The sequence below is a fragment of the Psammomys obesus genome, unplaced genomic scaffold (assembly GCF_907164565.1).
Source record: "Psammomys obesus unplaced genomic scaffold, mPsaObe1.curated_primary_1811, whole genome shotgun sequence".
Lineage (NCBI taxonomy): Eukaryota > Metazoa > Chordata > Mammalia > Rodentia > Muridae > Psammomys > Psammomys obesus.
The window spans coordinates 8,368,147-8,385,859 of NW_026596433.1; the positions used below are offsets into that span (position 1 = coordinate 8,368,147).

Below are 17,713 nucleotides of genomic sequence, written 5' to 3' on the forward strand. Positions count from 1 at the left end.
CCTATCCTATCCTATCCTATCCTATCCTATCCTATCCTATCCTATCCCATCCCATCCCATCCCATCCCATCCCATCCCATCCCATCCCATCCCATCCCATCCCATCCCATCCCATCCTATCCTTTTTATTTACTTATTTATTTGTGTTTTATGAAGAATGTTCTTATGCCAGAGCTGTATGTTTGGATTTTACTTATTTTTCATCAAAAAATTTATTGAAAATAGATTTTTAATACAGTATATTCTGATTACAGTTTCCTCTTCCCCAGCACCTCCCAGATCTTCTCCACTTCACCACCCACACAAATCCACATCTTTTCTTTCTCTATCTCAATAGAATACAAATGGGGACATCCAAAAAATAATGATGGTAAAATAAAATGAGACACCCCCCAAAAAAAAACCAAACCAGAATAGGATAAAACAAACAAGCCAATCAACAAAAATAAAAGAGCCAAAGAAAGATATCAGGAAACACATGTAGACACAGAAACATACATAGACAAAAATTTCATACCCTCATAATCCCCATAAAAACCAAATGCCTGACAAATGACATTTTAAAAAGCCATTGAATTTGTTTTGCGTTGGTTTCTACTGCTGGGCATGGGGTCTGATCTTAATAATGGTTTGTATGCCTAGTGAGACTCCACTGGGGTAAATTATCTTCATTTGCTAGTAGTTGGCAATTGGAGATAACTTCCAGGTTAGGGTTGGGGGTTTGGGAATCCCTTCCTTCTCAGTGCTGGACCCCATCTGGCCCAGACTTGTGTAAGCCCTGTGCATGCTGGCACAGTGTCTGTCAGTTCATATTTGTGTTGCTCTACCTATTGTAACTCAGATACAGCTCTTTGACTATGTGCCTGTGTATGTGTGTATATGTGTGTGATGATCAACTGCTTTTATAAAAGTTGTTGAAATTCTGGGACCATACAACATTTCACAGCTGTATTACTTGCTTATTGTTTGAAGTTTAGTCATGTAAGCTATAATTGCATTGGAAAGTAAATGCCATTTAGAAAAATAAAATCTAGTAAATGCTGAAAGGTACTGTTTGTTTTCAAAGCAAAATTCATACCATTTATGTATAATTCTATTCCTTGTGCACATTTTTCCTGTCAGAAGTTTTTCATCCCAAACTTTAATTTATCATTTTCTAAAATTTAAACCTTTAAAATATTGTTTGTTCCATCGTTCAAAGAAAGAGCTTTACTTACTCCAAGAGTCCATAGAATTTCATCATAGCCTTGATTTGATCCATATATTTTATATATTGGCCCATATTTTCTTCTTTTTCAATGGATTCAAGGATGGGTGTGTTGACAAAGCCTGGACAAATGGCGTTCAGTCTTACACCACTTTTCATAAGGTTAGCGGCCATCTGCCAATCAGAAGGACACAATCACAGGCTTCTGAAGCTTTTCCAAAGTACAGCACTGGACAAACGAATGTAAGCTTTTTGAAAGGCTATCAGAAAGCACACGGGTTGTATATGCTCTGAAATACGGGACAGTTACCAGTGGGGAGGCACACACTGTGTAAAGACATACCTGATACACAGAAACCATTCACGAAAGCTTCAACACACTAATTGTTTTAATTGCACCAATATTAGACATTGCCAAAAATTACAAAATTTTCTAAGGTGCTTTTTTTTTTTTTTCTTTACTGAACTCTTTAGGGATCTGAGGCCAGGAAACTGAGGCTTAATTGATGCAAACATCATAATAGAAGTTCTATTACCTGTGAATTCAATATTTCTTCAATATATAAAGGTAACTTTTCATTAGAAAGAAATGCATGTAAAACAGGATTAAATACTGAGTGGTTGACTAAAATTTTGGGAACCCTGCTTTTAGTACCTTAACTTTTTATTTTTCCCAGAAGTGATGGTTCAACACTTACTTATTCAGTATTTGCACATAATATTAGAAAACATAACTGCTGTGAACAACAAGAACCAACTGCAGAAACAGTCATGAATTTAAATATGAAATTCCTGCTTTGAAATGATTCATCTTAGTCTAAAACATTTAATTATTTTCAAAATAAGTACTGCTTTCTAATCAGCCCAAATTAAGAGTAAAAACAGTTTGCTTCTCAAGAATGATTAACACTGACACTTCTGTTTGCTTTCTCATTGTTAATGCAAAACACTTCCTCTCTCTGGTCATTCCATTCTATCTAGTACCCCTCAGAGACTGCTCAACTATTCTTTCCCTGTTTGTGCTTTATAATACATTTTTCAAACAGTAGGCAGAATTCGATTTAAGTGTTATATTTAAGGACTCCCAACATTAATAGTGCAGAAACTGTATACATTTTTAAAAATGGAATATTTCCTCACTGTTCATCCTTAATTCATTAGTGCTACCTCTCTATTTTATAATGATAGATTCTTTATTTAGTCTTTTATATGACTGCAAATGTTTTTATAATAAAGATTAAACAAGCAGTCTCCTCCATCTTTTGGCTAGATATCTTGTAATTTGAACTTCTATTCTTTTTTAAAATTTATTTTTTTTCTTTTATTGATTTATTAATTACAATTTACTCACTTTGTATCCTGGCTATAGCCCCCTCCCTCATGTCCTTCTAGTCCCATCCTCCCTCTCTCTTTCCCTCAATGCCTCTCCCCTCATCCACTAATAGGAGAGGTCCTCCTCCACTACTATTTGACCCTAGCCTATCAAGTGCCATCAGGATTGTGTGCATTGTCTTCCTCTGTGGACTGGTAAGGCTGCCTTGAAACTCCCAGGGAGAGATGATCAAAGTGCCAGCCCCTGAGTTCACGTCAGAGACTGTCCCTGCTCCCCTTACTAAGGTACCCTCTTGGAGACTGAGATTCCTATGGTATACATCTGAGCAGGGGTCTAGGTCCTCTCCTTGCATGGTCCTTGGTTGGTGCATTGATCTCTGCATGCCCTCCTGGGTCCAGACTTTTTGGCTTTGTTGATTTCTCTGTGGAGCTACTACCCCCTCCAGATCTTCCCATCTTCCCCTTCTTCCTTAAGATTCCCTGCACTCTGCCCAAAGTTTGGTTATGAGTCTCAGCATCTGCTTTGATACCCTGTTGGGTACAGTCTTTCAGAGTCCCTTTGTGGTAGGCACCTGCCCTGTTCCCTATTTTCTCCCGCTTCCAATTTCTATCCTGTTTGCCCTTCTGAATGAGGACTAAGCATTTTTCTTAGGGTCCTTCTTGTTGGAACTTATGTTCTTCCAGTCTATAAAATGTAGGTTTCACTCATGAATACAAGGAGAAGGAGGGTGTTTGGTTTTGATTTCCTTACCGCCGCTGAGCGTGTGAATCCAACAATGCCATGCTTTGAAGCACAGTAAACAGGTTGCTGTGCAACAGGTATGAGCCCTGAAACAAACAATCAAATAAATATTCTTAATATGTTGACATTTTAAAAAGCTGACTGTATTATACAGACTATACAAATGATGTTTCATGCTCACATCAATATAAGATGAACCTGGAAAATACTGTTGTATGAAAGCAGATACCCCATGTACAATAGCAAAACCTAAAGAAATCTCAAACAAACAAACATCCCACAGAGCTTATTTCACAGCAGACCTTTACTGTCAAGCTTATTTCTCACATCTGCCAAAGCCAAACAGTCAAACTTAATCATTTTTATATTTGCATGTCTAATGAGATTCTTATGTTAACTTAATTTTCCATTTGAGACAAAGTCTCACTGTATAGCTCAGGCTGTCTTTGAACTTGTGATCTTCCTGGCTTAGCCTTCCAAGTACCAGGATTATAGGTGTGTTCCACCTTGCCTGGCCCAGATGATCTAGTTTTAACAGTTCTTATTAAATACATAATTTCTCTCAATCATGATACAGTAACAGATCCCTGGTAACTGTGAGAACCATATCAAATGTCATATTAGTGTTAAATTATTCTGCAGAGATGTGCCAGCCTCCACACAACTAACTAGTCACATGACATCACCACACAGTTGAAAGTGTTATGTCAAAGTTCATCAATAAATGCAGACTTTAGCCACTTCCTGAGAGCCTCCCGGGCTTCAATTTACGAAGCCTGTTTGATCAAGAGCAGTTTAAATCCCTGAGGATGGTACTCAAGTGATCTCACGGTACTAGAAAATGTTGGTCCTCTTGTTGTTTTGGGTCAGGAAACTTGCAAGTTAATTACTTATATTAGTAGTAGTCAGTAAGAATTTACAATGTCTCCACAGGGATGTTAGAAGTGTAAAACAAAGGAACTTGCAAGTGGGCATAGCCAGATGGTACTGTTTATGCCCCTGCCTTGCTTATTTGTTATAGGTTTATGGGACAAAAGCAGCATGTGGAGGATGATGCTGACATTTTGCAGGAGTCAAAAGGTGAATCTCAATCACACATAAGGTAGCAGACACAGCCACAAAATGAACAAATATGACCAAAGATGGCAATGGAATGAATTTTTGTTAGATATGTAGAATTGAAAAAGACATGGTCTCTAGCTATTCAAAATGTCACATATGAGAAATATGTGATATATGTCAAATAGCATTTTGTTGGCTGAGGTCATAAGCAAGCAGAAAACATGCCATTTATTTAGAAATAGAATTGTTAATGTAATCAGAATACCAAAGCATTTGTTTGCATTTATATGTAACTATATATATAAAAAAAAACAACACATGGGAACAACCGAGGTCCCTCTCTATGCTCTAAACTGGTCTCAAGTTTTCTATGTAGCATAAACTGGCCATGAATTTTCAACTCTTCCGCCTAAATCTTGCAAATGCTGGGATTAAAAGGATGAGCAACCACAGCCCAGTGAACTCGCTCCCATTTTAAAAATAGCATTGGGTTTTATGAATTTTATCGTAACAGTCTAAGTTTTCACTGGATTTAATATTTTACAGGTTTACTGAGTTATAGTTGACATAAAGTTAAACAACATATTCTTCAGGTGCACAATTCAATAAATGTTTATGTATGTATAAACAAATGAAGCTATGATCACAATCAAGACAATGAACACATTGCTTATGTATGATTCTCCTCAATTCGTTCTTTCTGCCCTTCTTTCTCCACCGAAGACACTACTGATGTGCTGTACATAAGCGTTTTCCTTTTCTAGAACTACATGCACATGCAGTTATTGAAGCTTCTGGTGGGTCTGGTTCTTTCATTTGTGATAACTGTGTTTGCCTTCATTCTTCAGCAGCTTGTTGTTATTATCATTATTGCTATTATCATTTTGCTAAGCAGCAATCCACCTAGTGATGTAGCATTTATCTATACTATATATTCAGTTGGCAATAGATATTTAACCTGTTTCCAGGTTTGTGGTATTTAAATTCAAAGTAGATAGGATACCACCTTTCAGTTATGCATTTGGTCAAATTTGTAAATAAATTCGTTAAATGGAGAGGGTTTTTTTTTTTTCCATCACACAGTAGGTACTGATTTCAGTTGTTTGCCCCTCACGCTTTGAGTGGGTAGGTGGATTATTGCGCTGTGGCTCTTCACATAGACTTGTACCGGGTGGCTATACTGTGACTCTGGGGCTCCATTCACATGGCAGTTTGTGTTTCTGTCTTCATTTGGCTTGATCTCTTCCTTTGTAGTAGCAAATACAGTTATGCTTTGGATGCACTGGCTCCCTTAGGCCAGCCTTCTTCTTCACAGACACTACTAGCTTCTCCTAGCTTTTGTCCTAGGCTACATCTGTCACCATGCTGAACAACTCCAGAACTGTCCTTGGCCCTCTGTTTTTATGTATGTTTTTGTTCTGGATGATTTAGTCTTCTCCTAGCAGTGCGCGCGCGCGCACGCGCACACACACACACACACACACACACACACACACACACGCACACACACAGATGGGGCCAATTATTTTCAGCTTTCCAGTAAGAACTTCTCATCCGCTGTGCATTCCTGACGTGGAGCTTTGTTTCAGTTACTGCCGCCTCCCTCTTTCCAATTTGCTTCACTTACATTACCTGTATATTAATTTAAATATTTGGGTTGCACCGAATTCATTTCCAATACATGCGTGAGTAAAGTGAAGCGGGAATGCAAACATAGGCAAATTAAAATTCACATAAACAATGAGATAGACTAATACTATATAAAAACGTCACTTCTAAACTCTATTTTATTATTTAGATGTGACCTCATTTTTTTCCCCCCAAGAAACTAACAACTTTCAGAGAAAGTCACTACAGAGAAAAATACTACAAAATGTATCTACTACACTCACATGAACTCAGTGGCCTGCTGTTTGGTCACCTCCCCCTGAGGGGAGAGCAGCCTTACCAGGCCACAGAGGAGGACAATGCAGCCACTTCTGATGAGACCTGATAGACTAGGATCAGATGGAAGGGGAGGAGGACCTCCCCTATCAGTGGACTCAGGGAAGGGCATGGGTGGAGAAGAGAGAGGGAGGGTGGGATTGGGAGGGGAGGAGGGAGGGAACTACAGGTGGAATATAAAGTGAATAAACTGTAATTAATAAAAATAAATACAAAATATATCTTTAAAAAGAACTGTTAACTAAATATACCTAACAAATCTTAAAACTCAACAAAAAAAAGAACTGAACAACTTTTTAACACAAAGACCACCTCTCTGAAAATGACACTAGATAGATAGATATAGATAGAGATGGCAAAGAGGCATATGAAAATATGTTCAACCTCATACTTCATTGTGAAGTTGCAAACTAAAATGAGGTACCCTTCCCCTTTAAAGTGTCGTCTCTCTCTTCTTTGTACATACTGTTCCTGGATAACAGAGTCTTAATTTCTTTCTTCTTGTCATTTGCACACAGGCAGTCACAAATTATGTTTATACTTAAATTCTAGTTCTCTGGCCAGAACTAATTAGAATATCCCAAATCCAGACATTGACAGTCATGAATGCTAGCAAATTAGAACAATAGGAATTACTATTCATTGCTGGAGAGGATGTAAAATAGTACAGACATGATGGAGTCAGCCTGGCAGTTTTTGACAAAATGTATTTTTACAATACAAACCAGCAATTGTGCTTTTTGGCACTGACCCAAAGTAATTGAATACTTATGTCCCCACAAAAACCTGCACCTGGATGCTTCCAGTGATCTTGTTTGCAATTCCAAAGTTAGAGTCAAATGAGATGTCTTTCTGTGAATAAATGAGTAAATAAAACATTGTATATTGTACTCAGTACTAAAAATAAATAACGTATCAAGCCAAGAACAGACAAGGCTGAAACTAAACTGTTTATTTTGAAGAAAAAAAAGCTGAACTGCAAAAATGACATACAGTATGATTCAAGCTATGACTTCCTGAGAAAGGCAAAACTATGGAGACAGTAAAAAAAAAAAGGTCGGTGTTTGCCAGGGCTGGATGGGGAGGGGCGAGTGGGTAGAGTGGAGGATGATCAGGGCAGGGAATGTAGTGTGTACAATAGCAGAGTAGCCAATGTAAGTCATTGTTTATCTGGACAAGAGTGAGCCTGTGTCACTGCGATAAGGGTGCTGCTGATAGTGAAGGAGACTGTGACTAATTAGTGATTGGGATTTATGAAAATTTTCTGTACTTTGTACCCTATTTTGTTTTGACCTAACACTTCCCTATAAAATCAAACCTACTGAAAACAATATTCTTAGTTTCACTTTACGTGAGACAAAATCTGGTCATTGTATTCTAGCTTGACCTGGAACTCATTATGTAACCCAGGCTAGCCTTGAACTCAAGATACTCCTTCCTGCCTTACCTTTTCGAATGGTGGGATGGCAATAGTGTACGTTAGGCTAGGCAACAATGTCACTTTAATTAGATTTATTGGGGAGGGTTACAGTACGGTGGATTGGATCTTGTGTGTCAGGCAGACTGAGCCCAACTCTTCAAAATCCAGGATTATGAACCCACGAGCCATGCCAACTTTACAGAGATAAGAGTTGCATACTGTAGTGCTTTCATATGCAACCCAGGACTGTAATAACAACCACTGTTATCCAGCCTTCATATCTGTAGCTCCCAAATTAATAACAAGCTATTTTTAATTTTGGGTAAAGATTAACATTTTTTTCTCACAATTGTACATAATTTGCAAGCATCTTTGATTTTCAAAAGATAGGAATAATATAAAACATACTATATGAAAATACTAAAATTAATTTAATTTAGGAAAATAAATTAAGAATCCAAATAGGCTAATTTGGGCAGTTGAAAAATATAATCTAAATTTTCCACGTTTTCTATCCAAACCGAAAGGCAACATACCATTTGCGTATCAGTCTATTTTAATCTTTATTTCTTTATGTGAGGGGAAAATGGAGAAGTAGTGGCAATCTGTTTATCTATGTTTATGCCTGAAAGTGACCAAAGCAACTATACACTTCCTCATTATATGATTTTCCACAGGTTGGAACATGTGCAGTTTTGCTGGTTTTGTTTTGTTTTGTATGGTTCTGGGATAGAAGATAGGGGCCTAGGGAACCAATGTATGCTAGGCAACTGTCCTCCCACTGAGTTAGTTCCATCCCCCAGCTCTCATGTGGCTTTTCTCTTTATTTTTAAGTTTACTGTGAGTTTGTATTTGAAGGTATAATATGACAGAAAAAGTGAGGGAATTTTTTAAAACCATTACATATTTTATAATAAAAATAATCTTTTGGGGAAGATAAATCTAAGAATTTTTTCCACTGAGTTTCAGGAAGTTGCTGTTAGAGCTTCCTAAGAGTCCAGTCCCGACTGTGATGTTGCCAGAAGAAACACAGATAGACTTTAACCAGCCAGTGAATATCCCCAGTCACACTGGAGGCTAGTTTCTTGAAGCAGGTAACTCTACCTATGTCCTGTTACCTGGGAATCGAGTTTCAGGCTCACCCAAAGTCCTATTCCTAAGTAAAGATTTTAGTAATGTTTACACATATTAAAGTTTGAGAAGAAATGTTCAAGAAGACTACTTTCCATACTCGGAAACAGCTAACCTGCCCACTCCTTAAAGGCTGCATTTAAAACATTTAACTCTCCCTAGTCTTTTCTGAAATGTGTCTTTTTCATTATTTTACGATTAAGTGCAACAAAATTGACCCTAGTCTTTCTTGACCAGCAGGGGGGGTCTTGGCGGTGCCGAGCAGGAAGTTTGGCTCATATACCATGGCAGTGTGCATCCAAACAACTAAGATCCAGATAACAAGGACAGTCGTCCATTCTGTGACATTCACTGAAATATTGCAAGGTGATTTGTCTTTTATCATCACGAGTTGTTCTTACAATGTTTTTCAAGTTATGTGGTTTTTTTTGAGGTTAGTGGTTTCATTGAATTCTGAAGATAATTCCGTGAATTATCTGCATTACTGAATCTGAAGCTTGCTGTGTTTGGGGAGACTGGCTGGCCAGTGAGCTTTGAGAGCCCACCTGTCTCTAGCCTTCAAATCTGGGGTTACAGGCATGAGTGGCCTTGCCTAGCTTCTCTGCATGAAGGCTGAAGATTTGCCTTAAGGTCCTGATGCTTGCAAATCAAATGCTCTTACTCACTGAGCTATCTCCCCATTCCAAGAAATCCATTAGACTTGTTGGGGGTGTCTTATTGCAGTAAACTTCTCTGCTGTTCTTTCCAACATTTTTTTAAATACTTAAGAATGAGTGTGACAGAATGAGTGTGATGAAATGAGCACTTGTATGTCTTAATAACAACAAAAAAGCCTATAGAAGAGTCCATGTGGTCAGCAATGGCCAGAGCCTCTTCTGAAGATGCAGACAGAGTACATTTTTTTGCTCCACTCAAGCTAATCTCACTCTGCTTTTTAACCCATTAACTGCATTTGAAACTGTGTTAGTGGTCATTGCTCATTAAGTTCTCTGCACAAGCCAGTGTGACAATGTGTGGTTTTACCATGACAGCGAAGGATTCTGCAAGTCTATAAGAAAACAAGATGAGCTGAATATGGCCTGTAACTCAGCATACACCAGAGTGAGCAGAAAAATAAAAAATAAAAATAAAAGCAAAACCAAAACCAAAACTCCTCTAAAGGAAGCTTGGAAAACAAACAGGAAGCAAATGATAAACGCACTTGGAGAGCAAGAAATCGGCTTCTCCAGGGAAGAGCATTCTAACTGCTTATCCATTTCCAAATGGTCAGCCCTGAACACGTAGATACAAGGAACATTATACAGAATGAGAAGCTTATATATTATATATATAATATATATATATATAATATATATAATATATATAATATATATATATATATACATGTAGCAGCAATTAATGAAGAAAGGAGGACATGAGTTTAAAAGAGAGCAAAAAGAGATCTTTGAGAAGGAGAGAGGAAAGGGAGGGAAAATGATATAATTACAATCTTAACACTAAATTAAAAAGCACGTTCTATTTAATAATTACTCTAAGGTTGTTTTTTTTTTTTGTTTGATGACCTCAATCCATGTGCTGTGACTCAAGGTCATACATTTGTTGACAGTTTCTGAGGAAATTATGAAGAATAAGTGGTTCTCCTTTACCACTTATCATTTTAAAATTTTGTTTGTGTACAGTTGTATACACACATGTGTGAGTCTCTCTGTGTGTATGCTTGTATGCCTGCAGGTGCACACACACACACACACACACACACACACACACACACACACATTTATACTCCTCAATTGATTTACATGTTTAACATTCTTTTTTTAGAGGCAAGGGTCTCATTATGTAGCTCAGGCTGTCTTCAAACTAGCCATCTTCCTGTCTTCTCCTCTCTAAAGTTTGGGATTGTAGTGTGAAATTTTAATCAAATTTACATACTGTGTATAAGTTGGACATTATCTGATAAGATGCAAGACTGTTTTAAAATTTGTGATGAAGTCATGTTAATGAAAGCTCTGGCTGGGGAGAGTGATATCAGAAGACTGGCTAATGAGAACAAGCAAATGATACCAAGCATGGTAGGCGTGGAGGCTGCATTATGTGTGCAATGAAAACTGAGCTGAGTGACAAAGAGAAACTTATTCTACTGCTTAGTCTTTTTAAATGGGGGTGTCTTAGATGTAAGGATAAAAATCAAAAGAATTTGAAATGCCATGATAATCATTATGTTAATAGTGCCAGAAAGTTAATTAAATCCCCAAACTTAATTTAACGCCGAATTTATAATGATCCACAGTTTCACCTGCATGAACAAAAATTCATATATATTTATAGATCTTGTGTCTGAAGTAGGCAAAAAGTGAATTAACTCCAAGGTTGGCTGGTATGTTGAAGCCAATTCTTAGCCAAGAAAGCAAAATGAACATTAGATTATGAGCTTTAAATTTTTCTTCTTGATGACATACTGGAATTTGGGATTCAGGTAAGCTCCCAATGTGTGTGTCAAAGGAGGGAAAGCTAAAGTTTCACTTGAAGGCTAGCAACAGCTTTGAATTTGGAGCCTCTCATGAGTCCTGGATGAACCAGAAAAATAGAGCAATTTATTCAAGGCAGGATTTTAATTTCCTTTATGTTCTTCATAGGCTCATAAACTTGGATAGAGAGGTAGGGACTCATTATACAGTGTGTATATGACGTAGATGATGAAGGATTAGATTTTAATATGATCCACATTAGACTTTGAGTGTGAGTTCCAGCACTGTTGTGTACTGGTGTCATGAGCTGGGGCATGGCACTGAACTCTTCTGCCTTGTTGTCCTCATTTTCATATTTTAGACTATGGTTGCTTCTATAAAGGGTCTTTTTTTTTTTTTTTTCTGAGAACCAGAGATGACAAATACAGTGTTTAAAAATGGAACCCAATCGCCTTTGTCTGGGTGTTCAGTGGCCTCTAGAGGTTAATGTAGTAAGGACCCAATTGTGAGGGCGGTGCTACAGAGAGGTAGTGTACCTGGTAGGAAGATCTCTAAGGGGCACTTCTGTCACTGTGGACATGCCTGTGAAGGAGCCTGGAGGACCTCGCTAGTTATGGATTGTGATGGTAGTGGTCTGCATGCCTCCACAATTCACTGGGCTTATGGGAGGCTCCAAGACCCTGTCTGATGAACTTGACCTATAGCTTCCAAAACTCAGTTCTGGCCTTTTTCCTTTAAGCCTTTTATTTTTTTTCTTTTCAAGTGAATTATGTCAGATATTTGATTATGGTGAAAGAAAGCTGACTAACACACGAGTAAACAGTTAATATCCAATGAGTTGTGTATTTAAATATAACTGGAAAACGACAGAAGTATTAACTTGTATCTCTCCCTATTACTGCTCTTTGAGGCAATTAAGCTCCGTTATACAGTAGATAATCTTTATCATAAAGTTCTGAATTGGGTCAGCCTTTTCAGGTTTCCTGAGGAGTATTCAATGCCTCCACTGACACAGGATAAGGAGACCTCTCTGTATTTCTGCAATTTTCCCATGGTTTCCAAGCTTTACTGACTGAATTAGCTTTGTAGAGAATATGCATAGAACATTTTCTTCGTTCTTTCTCTTTTCCTTTCTCTCTCTTAAACTGGGAATTGAGCCTAGCACTTCAAGCATACTAAGAATATACTTTACTATTTACCTATACTCCTCAGGCTCCCCTTAACTCACTTATTTTCATAAAGATTCACTTTTATTTTTGTGTGTAGTGTGTGTTGTGTGTCTGTGTCTGTCTGGGTGTGTCTGTGTGTGAGAGACAAAAAGAAGCAGGGAGGGAGAGAAAGAGGAAAAGGAGAGGGAAAAGGAGAGGGAGAGGAGGAGGAAGGAGAGGAGGAGAAAAAGAAGGAAAGAAAGGGAGAATTGCTGGGAGAGGGACAGGGAGAAGAAGCACATGTATGTTTTCCAGTGACTACAGAGGCTAAAGCAGGGCATCAGATTCTCGGGAGGTGGAGTTACATGACTTAACAGTGCCTGATGTGGCTGTGTGGAATTCTGGTTCTATGAAAGAGTAGCGAGAACTCTCAGCTGCTGAGTCAATTCCCACTTCTTTCATTTAAAAATAACAATTGGGACAAGGTCTTGCTCATTTATACAGGCTATTCTTAAACTTGTTGTCTAAACCAGGCAGGACTTGACCTTGTAATCTTTGTGCCACAGACTTTGAGTAGCCAAGATTATAGGCCTGTACCATGAGAACAAGTACAGAATTATCAATTGATCATAACCTCAGGCTTCATACATTTGCAGTTTTAAGAAAATAGGAAATATCCTTTTTTAATTCACTAACCATTTACAAAATTTTCTTATAATTTAATCTCAATAAATACTGTAAAATCAACTTTGCCAACTTGTCTTTAGTGCTTAGGCCAACATAAAACTAAGATTTGTATCTTTCTAAAGCATGCAACACCTTTATCTATGGCTCCCATGTATTTTTAGAATTGATGCATTGTCACTTATAAGTAGATGCCATATAAAGCAATTAATCCGATTATTCTTAACACTTAATAGAATTAGGTTTTAATCGTGTTAGGCATATCATTTTGATTTTAAGCAACCCAACAAATGAGATGTCAGTCTCATTTCAGATTTCCAAAGAAGGTTATTTATAAATATACAAGTGGTAGTTGTATGGCGGATCAAGGGTCACCTAATGATGACTCCAAGAGGAATTAGGAAAATGCTGAGACTTGGGGACTGCCTGAATCAGAGACACTTTCAAATACTAGTGCTGACCAGTCCTGACTCCCACAGACTTACTAGAGGCAGAATGGGCAGCAGAATGGTGTGTGTGTGTGTGTGTGTGTGTGTGTGTGTGTGTGTGTATTCTTATCTTGACTTAACTACACTGAGACCAAGCAGATAATTTAAGGTCTTCCTATTTGTATTGCATGAACAATTTAACTTGCCATCAACAGTGATCAGGTTTATTAAATGTTATGAGTTTACTTGCACTCTTCTAGAAGCCTTGATGGATTTTTTTTTTTCTAGAATGTTTGTTGTTTGTTTGAATTGGGGCATTGCTGCTGGCTAAACTGGCCCCCAGCTCTCAGTCCTCCTGATTTCCTGCTTCAGCTTTCCCAAGTTCTGCTGTCACAGGTGTGGGACTACACATCTAACCTTTCCAGAGTTTTAAGAGTTTTAAAAGTTTTAAATAGTGACTTGACTAAGTCGCTCCAAATATTTGCTATTACTGAAGAATACAGTGTTTAGCTGGTCTTAAACCATTTTTCTCTGGTTGAAAAACACTTTTGGATTGCTTGTGTAGATTCAGTTCTCAAGTCTCCAACTGTTCACTGAAACCATTTCTCTTACATTTAAAATTAGAATATATTTTCTGAAACTTTTAAGTAGTTAGATGAACCACGAGGTCAAATGCTGCACTGGCTCATGAGCACAAAGCACTCTGCCAAAGCTTGGGTGAGGTGGGGGTGGGGTCAGAAGAGTGGTAATGTGTCCTCTGTGGGCCTGTTTTCTTCCCACTGGGCAAAAAGGAGTCTGCTCTTTGCAGAACAGCTTCAGAAGCTCCAGAATAAAGATGCAGACCCGTCAGGTAGACTTTCCAATTTGTTGCATGTAGAACAGGAACAAGGTTCTTGCTCTTGATAATATCCAGGTGTCGTCTAAACTTATTATATCTTGAAAGTAGGGTGTGTTTGAATATACTTGTTTTAACAGCTTAGCATCCACCAACTAGTATAGATGCTTGTTTTATAATTACACACTCCTACTAAATTCACAAGGGAGTAGAGATAGCTTAAATATCACGCTAGTACTTCTTACTTTGTCAAAAGTTATTTCACATGTGTTACTGTTTGCAAGTGTTAAGATAATCTTTACAAAATAGAAACTGGAAACACACACACACACACACACACACAATAAATACCATGATAAAAACTTTGAAAAGAAGTAACATATATTTTAAAAACTTTCTTTACTGTGTAGAAAATCTAAAGAATAACTAAAAAATAATTTAAAAAATCAGATTCAATTTGATGTAATCTTGATGATTCATATACTTGACAGATTTACTTTTCTGGTTCAAATTATGAACTAGAAAACTTCCTGTTGAAATAAGAATTGTCCTTACCTGCTAAAGAAGACATGTTGATGATGACACCACCTTCACCTCCATTTTGCTTACTCATGTAATCCAAACCAAGGTAGGTTCCACTGATAACAGAAACCTGATTCAGGAGCATAAGCAGAAAATGTGATACAGCTTTATCATACTTTTATTATATGCCCACATACCAAAGACATTGTTAACTCAGGCATATAGGAAGATCTGCAAGTATAATCAATGAGAGATTGGCATGTGTTAAAGTTTTAATTGATCATGATTTGTTTTTTGCCTGCCTAATGTTAATGTAACTTATCATAGTTTCATAATTTTACTTATCTTAGTTGCCTAAAATGAGATTTTTTTATCACAGAGGTTTACTTTAGCAGTCTTTTCTACTTTGATTCAATTCCCACCACTGTGTAACAACTCTATTTATTTTTTCTTCTTTTCTACATACTGAAGACAATTTTTTTTTCTCACAATGTCTTTGTCATACTCAAGCAGTCTATATTCACTTGCCCTGTATAATTGTCAAGGTTCTTGCATTACAGAAGAGTAGATGAAGTTGTTTATAGCTTTCATTCTGTTTTGCTCTTTGAATCTAATTTAAGCTTTATTTTTATTGGTATAAATCCGTAGTGACAATTTCTCTTAAATATATGATGTATTTTGAATATCTTCATCCTCATCCTTTCCCCTTTATCTTCTCTCCTCTTCTCCTAATCTTCCTCTCCCAACACCCTCATGTGTTCATGTCATATATATGTTTGTATATACACATGTATGTATGTGCATACAATACTCGCCCATATATATTTGCAGTTTGACAGATAATCTAGGATTCCCAAATGAGAGAAAACATGTGATGTTCTTTCTAAGCCTGGAGCATTTTTCTCAAAGAACATAAATTTCTTATTTCGGATTGAATCCATTGCATTTATATGTTACATTTTCTTTATTCATTCATCTGTCGAAGGGCACCTAGGAAGGTTAACTAGCTATTTTGAATAATGCTGCAATAAACAAGTAGTAGCAGATAATCTTGCGTTATACTGACTTAGAGCACTTTGGCTCTACAGCTAGAGGTAGGGTAGGCCATGTGCCAGCTCTACTTTTAGGGTAGCTCTGTTTGGAGGAATCTACATAATGATTTCCATCCTGACTAAATGAATGCATTTTTATTTTATTTGTTTTTGAGATTATAAGTAAATTACAAAATTTCTCCCTTCTCTTTTCTTCATATACCTCTACATACCCTATATGTCCTCCCGATTCTCCTTCAAGTGCATGGATGTGGCTTATATTCTGCTAGTTTAAATATATATATATATATATATATATATATATATATATATATATATATATATATTTCAGGACTCCCTGCCTAGGCATAAAATATTCCATGGTAGGCTGAACCTGTCTACATCAATTAACGAGAAAGTCACCCACAGATATGTCCTTTGCTCTAGGCAGTTCCTCAGTTGAGGCTCTCCTCTCAGAGGACTCTAGGCTGAGTTGAATGTTACAGCTAACCAGGATGTGTGCTTCTAAAACTTGATGTACATTTTAAAGCATTTGACCTGCACAACACAGTAATTAAATACTAGCAATAGTGTTTTTTTTAAATCACAGTCTCTTATTCATTGTTACCGCACATATATTGCTTTATTGAAAACAGATTTTTCCTTACATAATATATCCTGATTACTCTTTCCCTTTCCTCTGTTTCTCCAAGTTCCTCACCACCTCCTCTTCTATCCAAATCCACCCTTTTCTGTCTTTCATCGGAAAACAGGCTTCTAACAGAATACAGTATAATATATAATATAGCAATATCACATAAAACAACTAATATTGAAATAGGACAAAACAAACAGAAGGAAAAAAGCCCAAGAAAAAGCACACACACACAAAAAAAATGGATATAGACTCGGAGAGCCACTCATTCAGACACTCAGGAATCCCATAAAAACCACTTCATCATTTCAGAATTATTTGTTTCCTTCATTAGCCATTTATTGATTGTGTTTTCTGTTTTACTTTGTGATTGTTTTTTTTTTCCTCTTGAGTTTTATATTCTGGTTACTAATTTTCTATTTCAACAGTGGTTTGCCACCTTCCTAATGCTGCAACCCTTCAACGCAGTTCCTCATGTTGTCATAACTATCAGCCATTAAATGATTTTTGTTGCCATTTCACAACTGGAATTTTGCTACTGTAAATATTTTATATTCCCGATATCTGATATGTGACTCTTGTTAAAGGATTGTTTGACCCCCAAAGAGGTTGTGACTAACATGTTGAGAAACACTGCCACATTAGATTAATGATTAGGAAAGAGTTTCTTCCCTATTCAGTAGGCTCTCTCTCTTCACTTGGGTGTTTATTTTGCTATGAAGAAGATTTTGACTATTACCTATCCTATCTGTCAGTCATTACTATTATTTCCTAAGGATTTGAGTCCTTTTCAGATAGCTCTTGTGTATCTTAAAGTATTTACTCAGTGTTTTATTCTAACAGTTCCAGAGTTTTAGTTCTTTATAAGGTTTCAGGTACATTTTGAGTTTGTTTTTGTACAACCTGAGAGACAGAGATCTAACCTCATTCTACAGGTATATATACCTAGTTTTCTGAGCACTGCTTGTTGAAGAGGCTGTTTTCTCCAATGTACGTTTTTAGCATCCCTGTAAAACTTCATAGTTTCAGCTATGAGGGTAAAAATGTGAGTTTTCTCCTTTCTTCCCTTCCCTTCCCTCCCCTTCCCTTCCCTTCCCTTCCCTT

The 17,713-nt window shown here is 37.1% G+C and overlaps 1 protein-coding gene across 1 annotated transcript in view; it reads right to left on the minus strand.

The window, feature by feature from the left end:
* Positions 1 to 17,713, minus strand: part of Hpgd (15-hydroxyprostaglandin dehydrogenase) — a 34,293-nt gene that overhangs the window by 1,590 nt on the left and 14,990 nt on the right. Inside the window, exons 4-6 of the mRNA XM_055597861.1 lie at positions 14,957 to 15,053; positions 3,291 to 3,367; positions 1,218 to 1,381 (exon numbers count right to left, since the gene is read on the minus strand). Of these exons, the coding sequence (XP_055453836.1) occupies positions 1,218 to 1,381; positions 3,291 to 3,367; positions 14,957 to 15,053 (338 nt within the window). The remainder of the gene's footprint in view (positions 1 to 1,217; positions 1,382 to 3,290; positions 3,368 to 14,956; positions 15,054 to 17,713) is intronic.